Consider the following 13,334-nt stretch of genomic DNA (forward strand, 5'->3'; position numbering starts at 1 on the left):
TGTATACTATATTATTATTATTATTTATTTGATTTTTATACCGCCCTTCTCCCGAAGGACTCAGGGCGGTGTACAGGCAACAATAAAATACAAACACCACAGTATACAATTTAAAATGCAAGTTAAAAAACTTATTATAATTAGCCTAGAACTTTAAAATTTATAAAACCAAACCCCATTTAAAATTAGTAGAAAATTTAAAATCGATAAAATTTATATAATTTAAAATTTAAAATTTAAAATTTAAGCCAGCCCCGCGCGAATAAAAAGGTATGTCTTCAGTTCGCGGCGGAAAGTCCGAAGGTCAGGTATTTGACGTAAGCCTGGGGGAAGCTCGTTCCAAAGTGTGGGAGCCCCCACAGAGAAGGCCCTTCCCCTGGGGGCCGCCAGCCGACATTGTTTGGCGGACGGCACCCTGAGAAGTCCCTCTCTGTGAGAGCGTACGGGTCGGTGGGAGGCATGTGGTAACAGCAGGCGGTCCCGTAAGTACCCAGGCCCTAAGCCATGGAGCGCTTTAAAGGTCGTAACCAACACCTTAAAGTGCACTCGGAAGGCCACAGGTAACCAGTGCAGTCTGCGCAGGAGCGGTGTTATATGGGAGCTATGCGGAGCTCCTTCTATCACCCGCGCAGCTGCATTCTGGACTAACTGAAGCCTCCGAGTGCACTTCAAGGGGAGCCCCATATAGAGAGCATTACAATAATCCATTACATAATAATATATGTAGTATATTATAAAAGTAATTTAACCATAGTTTTTCACTATTTAAATTAAGAAAAATCTTAAAACTGTTACTTGAGCAATACAATTTGTCACCAATGAATATAAAGTGTCAATATTTTAAAGCCATAATATTTGCATGGAGGATCAATGTCATAATAAAAGATAAGCTGATAAAATGATAATTAGCTAATAATTATAAACCTTGTAAATATCCAATAAATTTCCAGTAATTGTAGTGGAAAATTCAGCTCATAATTGAAAGACATTCACACCACATGCACCCATACCAAAGCACATTTTAAATTAGCTTAATGAAAGCTAAGTCTTGTAACTAAGAGCTATACAGCTGAAAATGTTAATTTGTAAACAAATTTTGCTTAGCAATTCTGCCCAGGGGAACAGTAGTTTTCTGAGAGCTGGGCCCTAACCTCTATCTTTAGTGCCTGGTTTTGTTGCTGGATCATAATTGATGCCAGCAGGACTTTAGACTGCAATTATTGTTAATTTCGATATTTATTCAGAAGTAAAAGTTTTTCGGAACAGATAGCATTTGCACTGAAGAAAATTTGTTTTGTGAATGGCTTGAACAATATGGCCTCCAATCAAAATCGACAGAATATCAAAGCATCAATAGTAAACAACAGGTAATAATAGAAAAAGCCTAAATGATTTATCATGAAGGTTTTAGGAGTACCAGACATGCCAGCATGGAACTCTTTCACATGTGTGAAAGCCATCCCAAAGATTCTCAATTGTGTGGGGGGAAAAATCTTGATCAAATTATCTGTTTCAGGAGATTACCATGTTCTGCTTAATGACTGGGTCAGTTCTGGGTTGGTTTGCTATATAATAGGTATGCAGTTATATGCTTATTTACTTTATTTTATGCTCCCCATTCCTGAAGGTTCTGAGTAGATTTTGGACAGTTTCTTCTAACATTTGTTGTTTGTTGATCAAACATGGTCTTGTGTTCTTTCTTCTGGACCTTCAGACCATACTCAAAATTATTAAAATATTGATTGAAAGATTACATCATATCAAATCAATGTCAACTCTTAGTGACCACTGAATGAATCTGTACCTAATATGGGCTTTCTGTTCTTCTAGTGGTGTGTACGGTTTACCACTACAACTGCATCCTACCATCGTTCTCTTCTCCTTCCTTTTATTTTTCAGCATTGTGAATCTACAAGGGTAACAAAATCTTATGTTAACAATTTGAACAACGTTCAGTTGTTTCCAAGTAGTTTGGTGAAAAGGTACCTTCTATGTCACTAATTCCATTGTTTCTTTATTTCAGAGAAAAATATCTCTTTGCATGGTTACCATTTATGCAATTATTCTGTGATAAAAAATGTGAGCAAAACAGTTCCATATCAAAAATCATATGAAAAACAAACACCATGTGGAGGATGGATTCCTTGGAGAATGTGCACCACAACCTATTACAAAGAAGAGTACCATCCTATTATGGTCCAAGAAGCTGTGAATGTGACAGATTGTTGTGCTGGGTATGAACAAGTGGGTCTATATTGTTCTTTACGTAAGTATGAAACAATGAAAAGACTATGGCCTATGAATTGCAAAACCAATAAAATATTTAATTACAGTATAGGGTTAGCAAGTTAGGTCAGTTGCAAATATCTGGATGACTTCTAGATAGCAGCAAGTAAACTGACTTTTGTGGATTTATAATCTAGTGCTCATTCTTTTCTTTTTTTCATAAAGCAGATTTGGTAAATATGGTCCATATACAACTATAGCTGGCTGCCTGGCCATCTGGCCATCCATCTGGCTTATTGATTGATTGGTTGATTGATTGATTTGATTTGATTTGATTTGATTTCTATAGCTGCCCATCTAAGCAAATGAAATATATTTTGGGTATTAAAATATAGGAAAAGTGTTTTTGGCTTACGTACTTTTTTCTTTAATCATATACCTTTTAGAGTTGGGGTCTCCAACCTTGGTCCCTTTAAGACTTGTGGACTTCAACTCCCAGAGTTCCTCAGCCAGCAAAGGGGCTCTGGGAGTTGAAGTCCACAAGTCTTAAAGGGACCAAGGTTGGAGAGCCCTGTTTTAAACAGCCAGTTTGGTATACTGGTTAAAGCTTTAGGCTAGAAACCAGGAGACTGAGTTCTAGTCCTGCCATGGGCATGAAAAACCAGCTGAGTGACTTTGGGCTATTTTCTCTCTCTCAGCCCACCTCACCTCACGGGTTTGTTGTGCGGAAAATAGAAGGAAGGAGTATTAAATGGGTTATTTCTAAAAGTAGTAAAATAATAAAGGAGGAAGGAGTATTATATGAATTATAACAATAATAAAGCAGGATAAAAATGTTTAAAAAATACAAATAATTTTCTATGCATTGAAGCAAATCCCTGAAATTCCTTAAAGCTGATGTATCTTGTGGAGAAACATATTGAAGTCCAGGTTTGCTCTTATATGGGTAATCCTTTCCAGGAATAGTACGATTAGGTCATGTATTCATTTCAGTAAACCTTTCTCATGGATTTTATTTCAGGTTTATAAGCATATGTTCAAAGGTCAAATGAATTGCCATATTTGACAAGCTGACAAGCTGAATATTAAGTGACTTTCTTCCAATGTAAAACAAAAATCTTGTATGTCACTATTATCTATATGCTCAATATTTTAAGACCCCTTCCCTTCATTTTGAATTATTCATTTTGAATTATTGTGGAAAAGATAGTAAATTCCAGGGTAAACCAAACAATAAATAGAAGCTTCAAATCAGTGTTAACTCCTGGAGTCTGTCTTGCATTTTATTTGGAGAGATTTTTTGAAATGGCTTGCCATTTACCTTCCTAGGGCTGGGAGAGAGTGACTGACTTCATGCCTAAGGCAGGACTAGAACTCACATTCTAGTGGATTCTAGTTCAGTGCCTTAACCACTACACCGGACTGGCTCCAATATCACATTGTCATTATTATTTAAACTCCTATACTATCCTGAATGCATTTTATGCATTCAGTATAAGAGTACTGTAGCTATTCTCTGAGGTGCACATAAACCTATATGCCATTTCTTCAGCTTCATGATAAACAAGTTAAGATAAAATAAAACTATTTTGAAATCAGGCAATGGTCATTTTGCTATTACTTGCTAGTCCTTATTAATTTAAAAACCATTAGTTATAGCCTAAAATTCATGCATTTAGGTAAATGACATAATATGCACATAAGAATTCTCCTTTGATATATAACTAAGCCACAGAACAATATTTCTATTAGTCTGACTATAGGCATGGTGTTTGTGCTTTCAAAATGTTTGTTAATAAAAGAAATGACTCTTCCATTATGTAAATGTGCTCAGAGGTGTCTTGAAAGATTAACACTACTCAAAAAGTTATATTTAACTCTCCCCCCACCTTTCAGTGCCAGATACAAATTCTGCCTTGATTACTATTTTCAGCTATTTCATATATTTTACAGTTGGGAATTTTTATTCCCAATGTAATATATTCTTATAATCATTTTAAAGGAGGAGATTGTACCATTGAGTGATTATGACAGACTAGCTGAAATACAATGTAAAGTACTATTCATCAAATTCTAATATTGCACATCCTACTTTAAATTTTTCTATTCTGTGATATCCTTTTCTTTCCTCTGTTTTGGCATTTATTATGTGCAGAACATTATGATTTCTCATTTTGTCTCTCTGATTATGCCCCATTTTTCTGGACCATAATGTCCCATTGAGTTACAGAAGAGAGTAGAAATTAGCTCTCATGGAATTATATTGATCAGTCATTCCATTATATTGCTAATAAGCCATTCCTAAAGCAGAGAATAAACATATATAATCACTTCATAATCAATGCAAACGTGTGAATTTAGTTTGTGGCTTTTTCCTTTTCCTTTATACTTGGTAGATCTATAATACCTCAGATTTAAAAAGATTAATGTGTAATTTAGAAGAGAGAGTCAGTCTTATCTAGTAATTAAGGCACTATCAATTTTTGCCACATCCAACCTTCTGTTGATCAGAAAAGCAGACCCCGCATCTATGGAAAGATACTTAAGAAAAAAAAGTCCTCTAGAATATTCATATATTTTAATTACATTGCTCACCAACATGCAGCCATGCCAATTTTCTTTAATTGCTATAAATATACTGTAGATTTGGAATTCTTCAGAATACATGTCAATGCTAATAGTAACTAGCTGTTCGGAATATGCTAATGGTACTGGACCAAACTGAAATCAAAATTTGCTAGATTAGGTAACCTATTCATGTGGTTCATAGATATTCATCAGAAAAAAACAGTTTCTACCCTGTGACTATGGAGATTTCTGAGTAAATGTTACATATAATTTCATAGTGATCAAATAAAATTTCAGGAGAAAATGATTAGAGAGGCTTGGTAGAGGAGATATCCTGAATTTCTATAATAAACATGCAAAATGATCTCCTTCTGGAGAAAAATTCTTAGGGAAAATAGCATGATAGAGCATCTCAAGCTTTGCCAAAGATAGATTTAACAAGGTAAATTTACTTTCAACTACATACAGGTTTTTTTTTTTTTGTTTACATTTATACCCCGCCCTTCTCCGAAGACTCAGGGCGGCTTACAATGTATAGGGCAATAGTCTCATTCTATTTGTATATATTTACAAAGTCAACTTATTGCCCCCCCAACAATCTGGGTCCTCATTTTACCTACCTTATAAAGGATGGAAGGCTGAGTCAACCTTGGGCCGGGCTCGAACCTGCAGTAATTGCAGGCTTTGTGTTCTTAATAACAGGCCTTACCAGGCAGAGCTAAACCGGCTGCCCTAATCAGATTAGAAGCTCTTCCTGCTCAGAACTTGCGAATTATTCTATATGTGGGGATATACAGATCTGTCTTATTTATTTCCCTAATAAAGATTAAATCATTTTCCAGACCTCATAGTGCTAATATTTATGAATGGTATTATCTAGACATATTCTTTATCAACTTGTTCTTTTCATTATTTATTAATCAGTGGACAGAATTAAGAGTGTGTTACTGAATGATTCTTAATGTTTCCCTTGATATTAAAATACTTATGTCTGGATTCTAAATAATTAGAAATGAGAGTGACTTTAGATTTTCCCTGGATGCTGTCACTTGAGGGTCTATTCTTTGGATACTATATTTATATTTCTATAGCATACCCAAAAGTCAATTTAAGTAGCAGATAACTTTGGCCACTCTGTGACTCTCTTTATTCTGTCATAACTGAAATGCATGTGCTTTGTTTTGTGTAAAATTAGGAGGAGCGTATTAAATACATGATGAATTATATTAATTTAATCAATTAGATGTAAATTAACTAAATAAATTAAATGGAATTAGATTATTATCCTGGCTCTCCCCCATACTTTTAGAAATGTAGCCCCCATGTTATCATTTTTTTATTTTTATGGGGTGCTTTTCTCTTTCTCACCACTATGAATTTTATTGATTAATTAACATATAGGAAAATATTCCCTGGCAATTTGAGATTGGCTGTGATTTTCTGAGACAGAACCTCTCAAGAGGTTTTACATTTATTGCAAATGGTTTGCTAGCAACCAACAAATGAATAAGCCACATAAAATCTGCACCAGCCCTTTACCGGCTTTCTGCATGCAGTAGTTGTCATGGGAATATGAATCATATTGAATTGTCCTTGTCTCATTTTGGCTTATCAGGCTACTTATGAGTATTTTTCTTACATGGCTCTCTTACAACAGCCATAATCTCTTACTCTGAAAATTTTTCAGAACATATGACAGACCTGGCAGAGTTAATATAATAGAGTATAAATAATAAAATACAGTAAATAAAACCTTTTGGAAAAAAGCAGCAGCACCATAACTATTCTTTGTATTTCCATTATTATTACATGGTTTTCAGGAGGCTTTTCCCTGAAGGAAGACATTGACTAATATTTTTCCAAGGATTTCTGAGAATTGACTTCACTCCTGAAAATGACTCCTGTAATAATGACAACTTGACAGTCTTTTCAGAAACATGCTAGAGGTTTATGCTATAAGCACTAGATTAGGATTATAATATTATTTGGGCATTGATATATTTTTTGTTATCAATAATAGATATACATGCATTATCTCCCAGTTGTTTTGTATGATTGATTTAGCTTGAAGCCTATTTGTTTTGAATTAATTGAAGTTTTGTTAGATTATTTGCATATGGTTGCTTTATGCCTTTTATCTTTTTATTTTAAGTATCCTTTATTTCTTGCTTGTTTCTAGCAGTCAAGAGTGGAGAATCTTTGGCTTTCTGGATGGTACTGTACTATAATTCCCAGGAGTCCAATTCAATATAGCCAGAAGTGAGGGATGCTGGGAATTTTTGTTCAGAAAGAACTGGATGTTTCCCCTCCCTGGGTGCAATTACCTTTGGTGGGAAAAGCATCACTTCTGGGTGGTTAAATGCACTTCTAGAGCTGATTAAATGTAATGCTCATAACTATGCTAAGCGTTCTAGCAGAAGGATTCATATAAAATAACATCTCTTGGCATTGATATACTGTAGGCGAAAGCAATCATTCCTGAAAAAAAGGGGGGGGAGTACTGACTGTTTATTCATCATTAAGGTCAAGGGAGTGGCTGACATTCATATTTCTCTGATTAGAGTACTGGAATGCTGTTAGGTGTTGTTATCAGAAAGGTACAGATGTGAGAGGCTGGCTTTCATTTTCATCTGCTTAGCTGGCATATAAAGATTACTTGAACTGGAGGTGGATTTAGATTTCTGCATTGCTGGAAACCTTAGTCATCTAATTTTTGCACAAAATGTTGCTGGCCTGCAAAGTTTCTGATCAAGTCAGATATTTTTTATAATTGATATATAATTGCCATTATTTAGTGTTCCTTTTATTATTGGTACTATGTTGATAAATATATTTCTGCATTAAACCAGGGAAATTAAAACAGTGGAACTGATCTTTGATTTCAGCTCTTTCTTTCTACCATGCTATTAGCATCAGTATAATTGGGGTGCTCCAGTGGCACCAGATTGTCACTATGCCCTACTTTTTTATGGTAGTGAAATCATGTAAATCACCTTAAAAAGTACTTATAATTTCACAGCAAATGTTTTGCAGTAGCTACTGTGGTGGCCACTCCCAGAGACATCCTAGGGCAGGAAGGAACTGTGGCCCTTTTATGACTTGTGGACTTCAACTCCCAAAATTCTGGGAGTTGAAATCCACAAGTCATATTGAATTCTGGGAGTTGAAGTCCACAAGTCCTATTGAATGCCAGTGCATAAGAGGTGCAGCATGCATTGTGATGTCACAACTCAGCCTGTGTCATTTTCATGCCATAACAGATTGTATGAAATACTACAGTGAATCCCTTCCATGGGCTATTTCACGGCTATCCTGACTCTTATGAATTGGGTGAAATTATAATAGTTATTATTATGAAAGGGTTGATAATACTTTCCACATTATTGAAAACTGATTATATAATTATTAATCACCAGTAATGGTAATTCTGTGTGTTGTTTGCAATCATGTAAAAATTTGATAAAATCTATAAAAATCCAAAATAATTCAGTATAATATAAAAGTCAACTATATTTGAAAAAGGTAGAGCCAAAAGAATCAAGCAATACATATAGGCACTAAAACTAGTAAACTATCAAAAGGATTAAAATAACAATCATGTTTAAAAACCACTGGTGGTACCAATAAATAAATAAGTTGATTGTCAGAATGAAAACAGGTCTGAAAGTTTAGCAGGCTTCTCTAGAGAAGCCTTCCATTATCATTGTAGAGACCTTTCCTCAGAGAGCCATTCTTCAAACCTCAAAATCAGTTTTCTTAAAAGTTTAGAAATGAGTCATAAAAAGTAAAGAACTAGAAATATACTGGGTAGGTACTAAGTTTCCAAATAATGTACATACAGCTCTCTACTTCTGTGAGTGAAAACTCATGTTTCATATTTTGTTCCAAAGTGAGCTGGAAGCTAGTGTGAAAAAGAACCAGCATAATTTATGTAAAGTGTCTGATGCCAATTCAAAACTCTCTTGGCTATCTTTTTCACCAGCAAAAGTTTTGGTTTCATCTTAAAGGCAGACTAATATCCAAATTAACAATGATTTCAGGCATGGCATTCAACTTCAGATAAGGTTTATTACCCTAACCTGGAAATAAAGGGAGTTTCATCAAAGAGGCCAAGAGCTTCTGATATTGTATAATTAAAGATCTAAATCCACATTTTGGTTTCTCAGAGGGGAATATAAATACAATCTGGACAGAGGTATGGAAGCATGGACTTTGTTCTTGCTCTCTCTCTACATCCCTGCCTTCATGTTTTGCCTTGACATTAGTCATGATTTAGATAAGGTAACAACAATTAAAGAGAGAGGGAACGCTAGCAGGTGTCTCCAATGGCTGATAATTGACTCTGGGACTAGAACCTATTGAGTTAATAATATTTTCTTCTCTGCTTCTTCAAAATTCTGTGGAAAGGAACTTTTGAATCTGATGTTCATAAGCATTGGCAAGGTTTGATTCAAAATAAAGTTAAGAAAATTCCATTGAGGATGGTTAGACTCTTAGATGTACCTAAAGAAACTAGAATCTTGGCCAGTGAGTGCACTTTTTCTTGTAAAACATTCTGTTTTATAGCCATAAACAGATCCAGCGAGTTTGCTTCAAGACCTGGTGCCTGTCCCATGAAGATAGGAGAAGCAGTAAAGAGTTCATGTGTGTCTGACATGGATTGTCCAAAATATAAAAAGTGCTGTAAGACATCTACGGGAACCCATTGTTCAGATCCTGTTCCAGAAGGTATAGTAGTATAGTAGTGTCATGCTACTTATTCTTTTCTTTTTCGGATATAGGGGAGTTGAGGCAGAAGATCTGATTTGTGGGTCTCTCCTTCTTGGGCAACCTTGATCTGATATGTCAGGTGTGTTTCAAAATTCTGTCAGGGTTTTCTCACAAAAGAGATCAATTATGATGCAGAATATATGAGTCTCATAGATAATTCTGATTGGTTGATTAAATGCATATATTGTCACACCTTGTGAGTTTCAGCAGTTAATCAAGACCACTGAAAATGAGAAGACCACTATATTAGTTCAGCACCTATGCATTTATATAAAGTTCTGACTACCACCTGATTGTTTTCTCTTTCCAATTCTAGAACAAACAGTGACAAGGTACTGGTATAATGTGTCAGTCCTTGTGAAAAGGGATTTCAGTGAATTATACAAAGTAGCTCCCAGACTTCTGAATCATTCACGTCTTTTGCACTCCATGGTAAGAATCAACGGAATAATAATATATAAACTGTACTATATGTTGATATAAGAAAGCCCAACCTACACTGGACTGCCATCTACTGGACAAAGAAGTTATAGAACATATAGTTCCTCTTACATTTCAAATAAACCCCTTTTTCTGGTGTGTTTATGGGCAAATACATTGCTTGAACATGAAAATGTTCTTAAAATGAATAATGCTGCATATTTATTAAATATTACTTAAAATATATGTCAATGTAATTAAAATAATAAATTATAACGTTCTGACTAAAATAATGCCTCTTTAATAGAATTTTCATAAGTTAATATTGAAACATAGTTTTTATAGCGTTAGAAAGGATCTAATTTTGATTGCATTGTTTTTGACTTTATATATAAAATTTAAAGAAAAACTATTAACTTATCTACAGTGGTATTTTATAACGTTTAAGAAGAGTTTCTCTCTTTTCCAGATTACTGGAGCATTGTGGCCCATGAACATCTCTGTGTATCATATCCAGACAACCAAGTCAGAAACTAATGCAGAGACAATAGTGTCTCATGTCCTGGTGGGACTGCAGCAACTGGTTCCATTGGTCAATATTTCTTCTTTGCTGAAGAAAATTGTGATCAGAGTATATGATGTTATTGATGTTGTTGTACAAGGTTACTATTTCAGATATATATTGACCATCAATTGTGTTGTAAATGTTGTACCTTGATGAACGTATCTTTTCTTTTATGTACACTGAGAGCATATGCACCAAAACAAATTCCTTGTGTGTCCAATCACACACACACATATTCTATTCTATTCTATATTTGACTGAAGAGCAGCTCTATAAAATAGATTTTTAAAATTTCTGGTTTTACTTTATGTTTGGATTTTCAGGATTAGAAAACAGGATCTCTAGTGTGACAAGGTATTTTCTAGGGTGTAAGGAGTGGGGCCTTCAGAAAAGAGTAAATTTCTTATACACATTATGTGAATCTCAAGTAAAGTTTGTCATATTTGATAAACTGAAAGCTGAAGATCACAATACAAATCTGTCTTTTGCCACAGCATTTAGCCGCATGGAGTAAAATTAACTTTCACATCAAGACCTTAATATAATGACTGCTTTCACTTAGTGCAATCACAGAGTTAAATCAGCACCTACACTGTTTCTTAAGGCCTAATTTTACTTGTTCTTTAATCTGGGGGAAAATGTAAAAAAAAAACCTACCAAAAGCTTGTATAACCACTAATCAAAAACTTATTTCAGCAAATGTGTTTATTAATCTATAGACAAGCAATCTAGTATTTATCTAGGGCAAATTTAAATATCTCCTGTCTGTAGGGGACAAGGAGAAAACTTGTAGCTTGATGATATATATCATGGGTCAAAAAGGTTGCCATTGAGGGTATATATGGCCAGTCACAATCTCCATAATTTCTGAAAGGCAAACTAGTGAAGCTGCTTCCTACCATCCTCTTTATCTCCTATCCCAAAATGCTTTCTACCATTTTACTTTTATCTTTTGCTTTTTTGAATAACTGGACATATGTCCAGATATTTCCAATTAAAGCACTGGGCTACAATTGCAGTTCTGTGTCTTGTAAATTACATGAGATGAGAGGTCACAACATAGGTTTTTTTTAGCATTCTAATTTCCCATTTATTTTTCTTAATCAAAATAATAAAAAATAAATTTGAGGGTGGGGTGGCAGGGAACCTGCAGGTGTAAGTGGTAGTATCAATGCCAGACAAATACCTGTGGATGCCACCTTGGGAATTCACAGCAAGAAAATGTTCATGAATGCATACATTAAAATATAAAAATGATGACATATATTAACAAAATACAGAGTGGTAGGAAATTGTAGTCAGGCCATTTTTTAAAATTTTTCAATTTTCTACAAAGTATCACAAGAACATTCCTTTAAAATAAGTGCAAACAAATTAAAAAAAACAATCCAATCCAACCAACCAACATTAAATAGCAGACCATATTATTGCACCTTCTCCTTCCTTATCAACGCCTTAATATTTATTAATGAGAAAAGTCTTTGACAGTTTCTCTAAAAAATGTGAAAGAAGAAACTGATCCAGGAAGAGGGCAGATGTTACTGAGATTGGTAGGGTCCCATGGGTGGCTTGCTACCCTGAGCAACATAAGATTGAAGGAGATATTTATGGAATTGGAATTATTGGAATTGATTCCTTTTCGTATGTATGTAATATATATATGTTCAGCTGAGGGCTCTGCTCTTTGAAAGCAAGAAAAAGGAATAAAAAGAGGAGAGGGGTTTTTTATGGTTGGGATCTCACAACCATGAAAAAACCCCTCTCCTCTTTTTATTCCTTTTCCTTGCCTTCAAAGATCAGAGCACTCAAATGAACATCCTTTAGGTTCCAGAATTTATCAAAGATACAAAGGAAGATATTATCTCAAGTCGAACAATTTTTTTTTGGTCATTTTTCACTAACAAACCAGAAGTGATACGAGGATAGGTAAATGTTACAAGAAGGCAGAAATAAGTATGCTATATAACAAAACATTGCTTCCACATTCCATAGCTAGTTAAATATTGCAGCTAGCTTTTAGGAATACCTACTGGCTTGTGATCATGTTTCATTATTCTTTTCTTTGCTCCAGATTGTGATCGTAATATACCCAACATTCTGATTAAAAAAATGCATTCTTCTAATTTGCTGAGAAATTCAAGATCTGTATCACCTGAAATTCATGTATCAGTAGATTCTGAATGTGGTAAGTTGCTTTATATTTTAAAATTCATTTATTTTTAAATTTTGCTTTCTTTAGGGTCTGTGGGACCTGCTTTATTTAAGCATCTTTGCTCTTTTAATTGTGTCTACACTATCATTTATTTAACATTTCTCTGTATATAAAGGAACCAACAAATACTTATGTAAATGAAACAAATTAATGGACCTACTGGCACATTTTGTTTGTAAGTATATCTTACCATTTCAGAATAATAGATTACTGTTCAGTATAGTTTATCAAAAAGCTTTTGCCTTGAAGACTTTCTTAAAATCTTAATATCATTTGAAAAAGTTACATTTATAGAATGAAGTGCTGAAGCTGAGATCTTTTATAGATTATTGCTTACAGAATCTTAATGATTATCGTAAGATGTCATACATTGGTGCTTAAAGAAAGTTAATGATTGCTTAATTGCTCATTCTGCTTCGTATTTTAACTGCTTTAATCAAAGCACATTTTTTAATATAAACAAGTACATATTTGACTCCTAATTTTGGCATATGAAATTTATTGTTTGGAGTATCACAGAATTATTTCTGCAACTATAATCCAATAAATTTGTTTATTAATTCAATTGGGAAC

General features: G+C 34.3%; 1 protein-coding gene across 1 annotated transcript in view; it reads left to right on the forward strand.

The window, feature by feature from the left end:
• UMODL1 (uromodulin like 1) overlaps positions 1-13,334 on the forward strand; it is a 51,578-nt gene that overhangs the window by 3,086 nt on the left and 35,158 nt on the right. The window contains exons 2-6 of the mRNA XM_058186221.1: positions 2,024-2,266; positions 9,361-9,522; positions 9,881-9,996; positions 10,454-10,646; positions 12,621-12,734. Of these exons, the coding sequence (XP_058042204.1) occupies positions 2,024-2,266; positions 9,361-9,522; positions 9,881-9,996; positions 10,454-10,646; positions 12,621-12,734 (828 nt within the window). The remainder of the gene's footprint in view (positions 1-2,023; positions 2,267-9,360; positions 9,523-9,880; positions 9,997-10,453; positions 10,647-12,620; positions 12,735-13,334) is intronic.

This window comes from Ahaetulla prasina, chromosome 5 (assembly GCF_028640845.1).
Source record: "Ahaetulla prasina isolate Xishuangbanna chromosome 5, ASM2864084v1, whole genome shotgun sequence".
Taxonomy (NCBI): domain Eukaryota; kingdom Metazoa; phylum Chordata; class Lepidosauria; order Squamata; family Colubridae; genus Ahaetulla; species Ahaetulla prasina.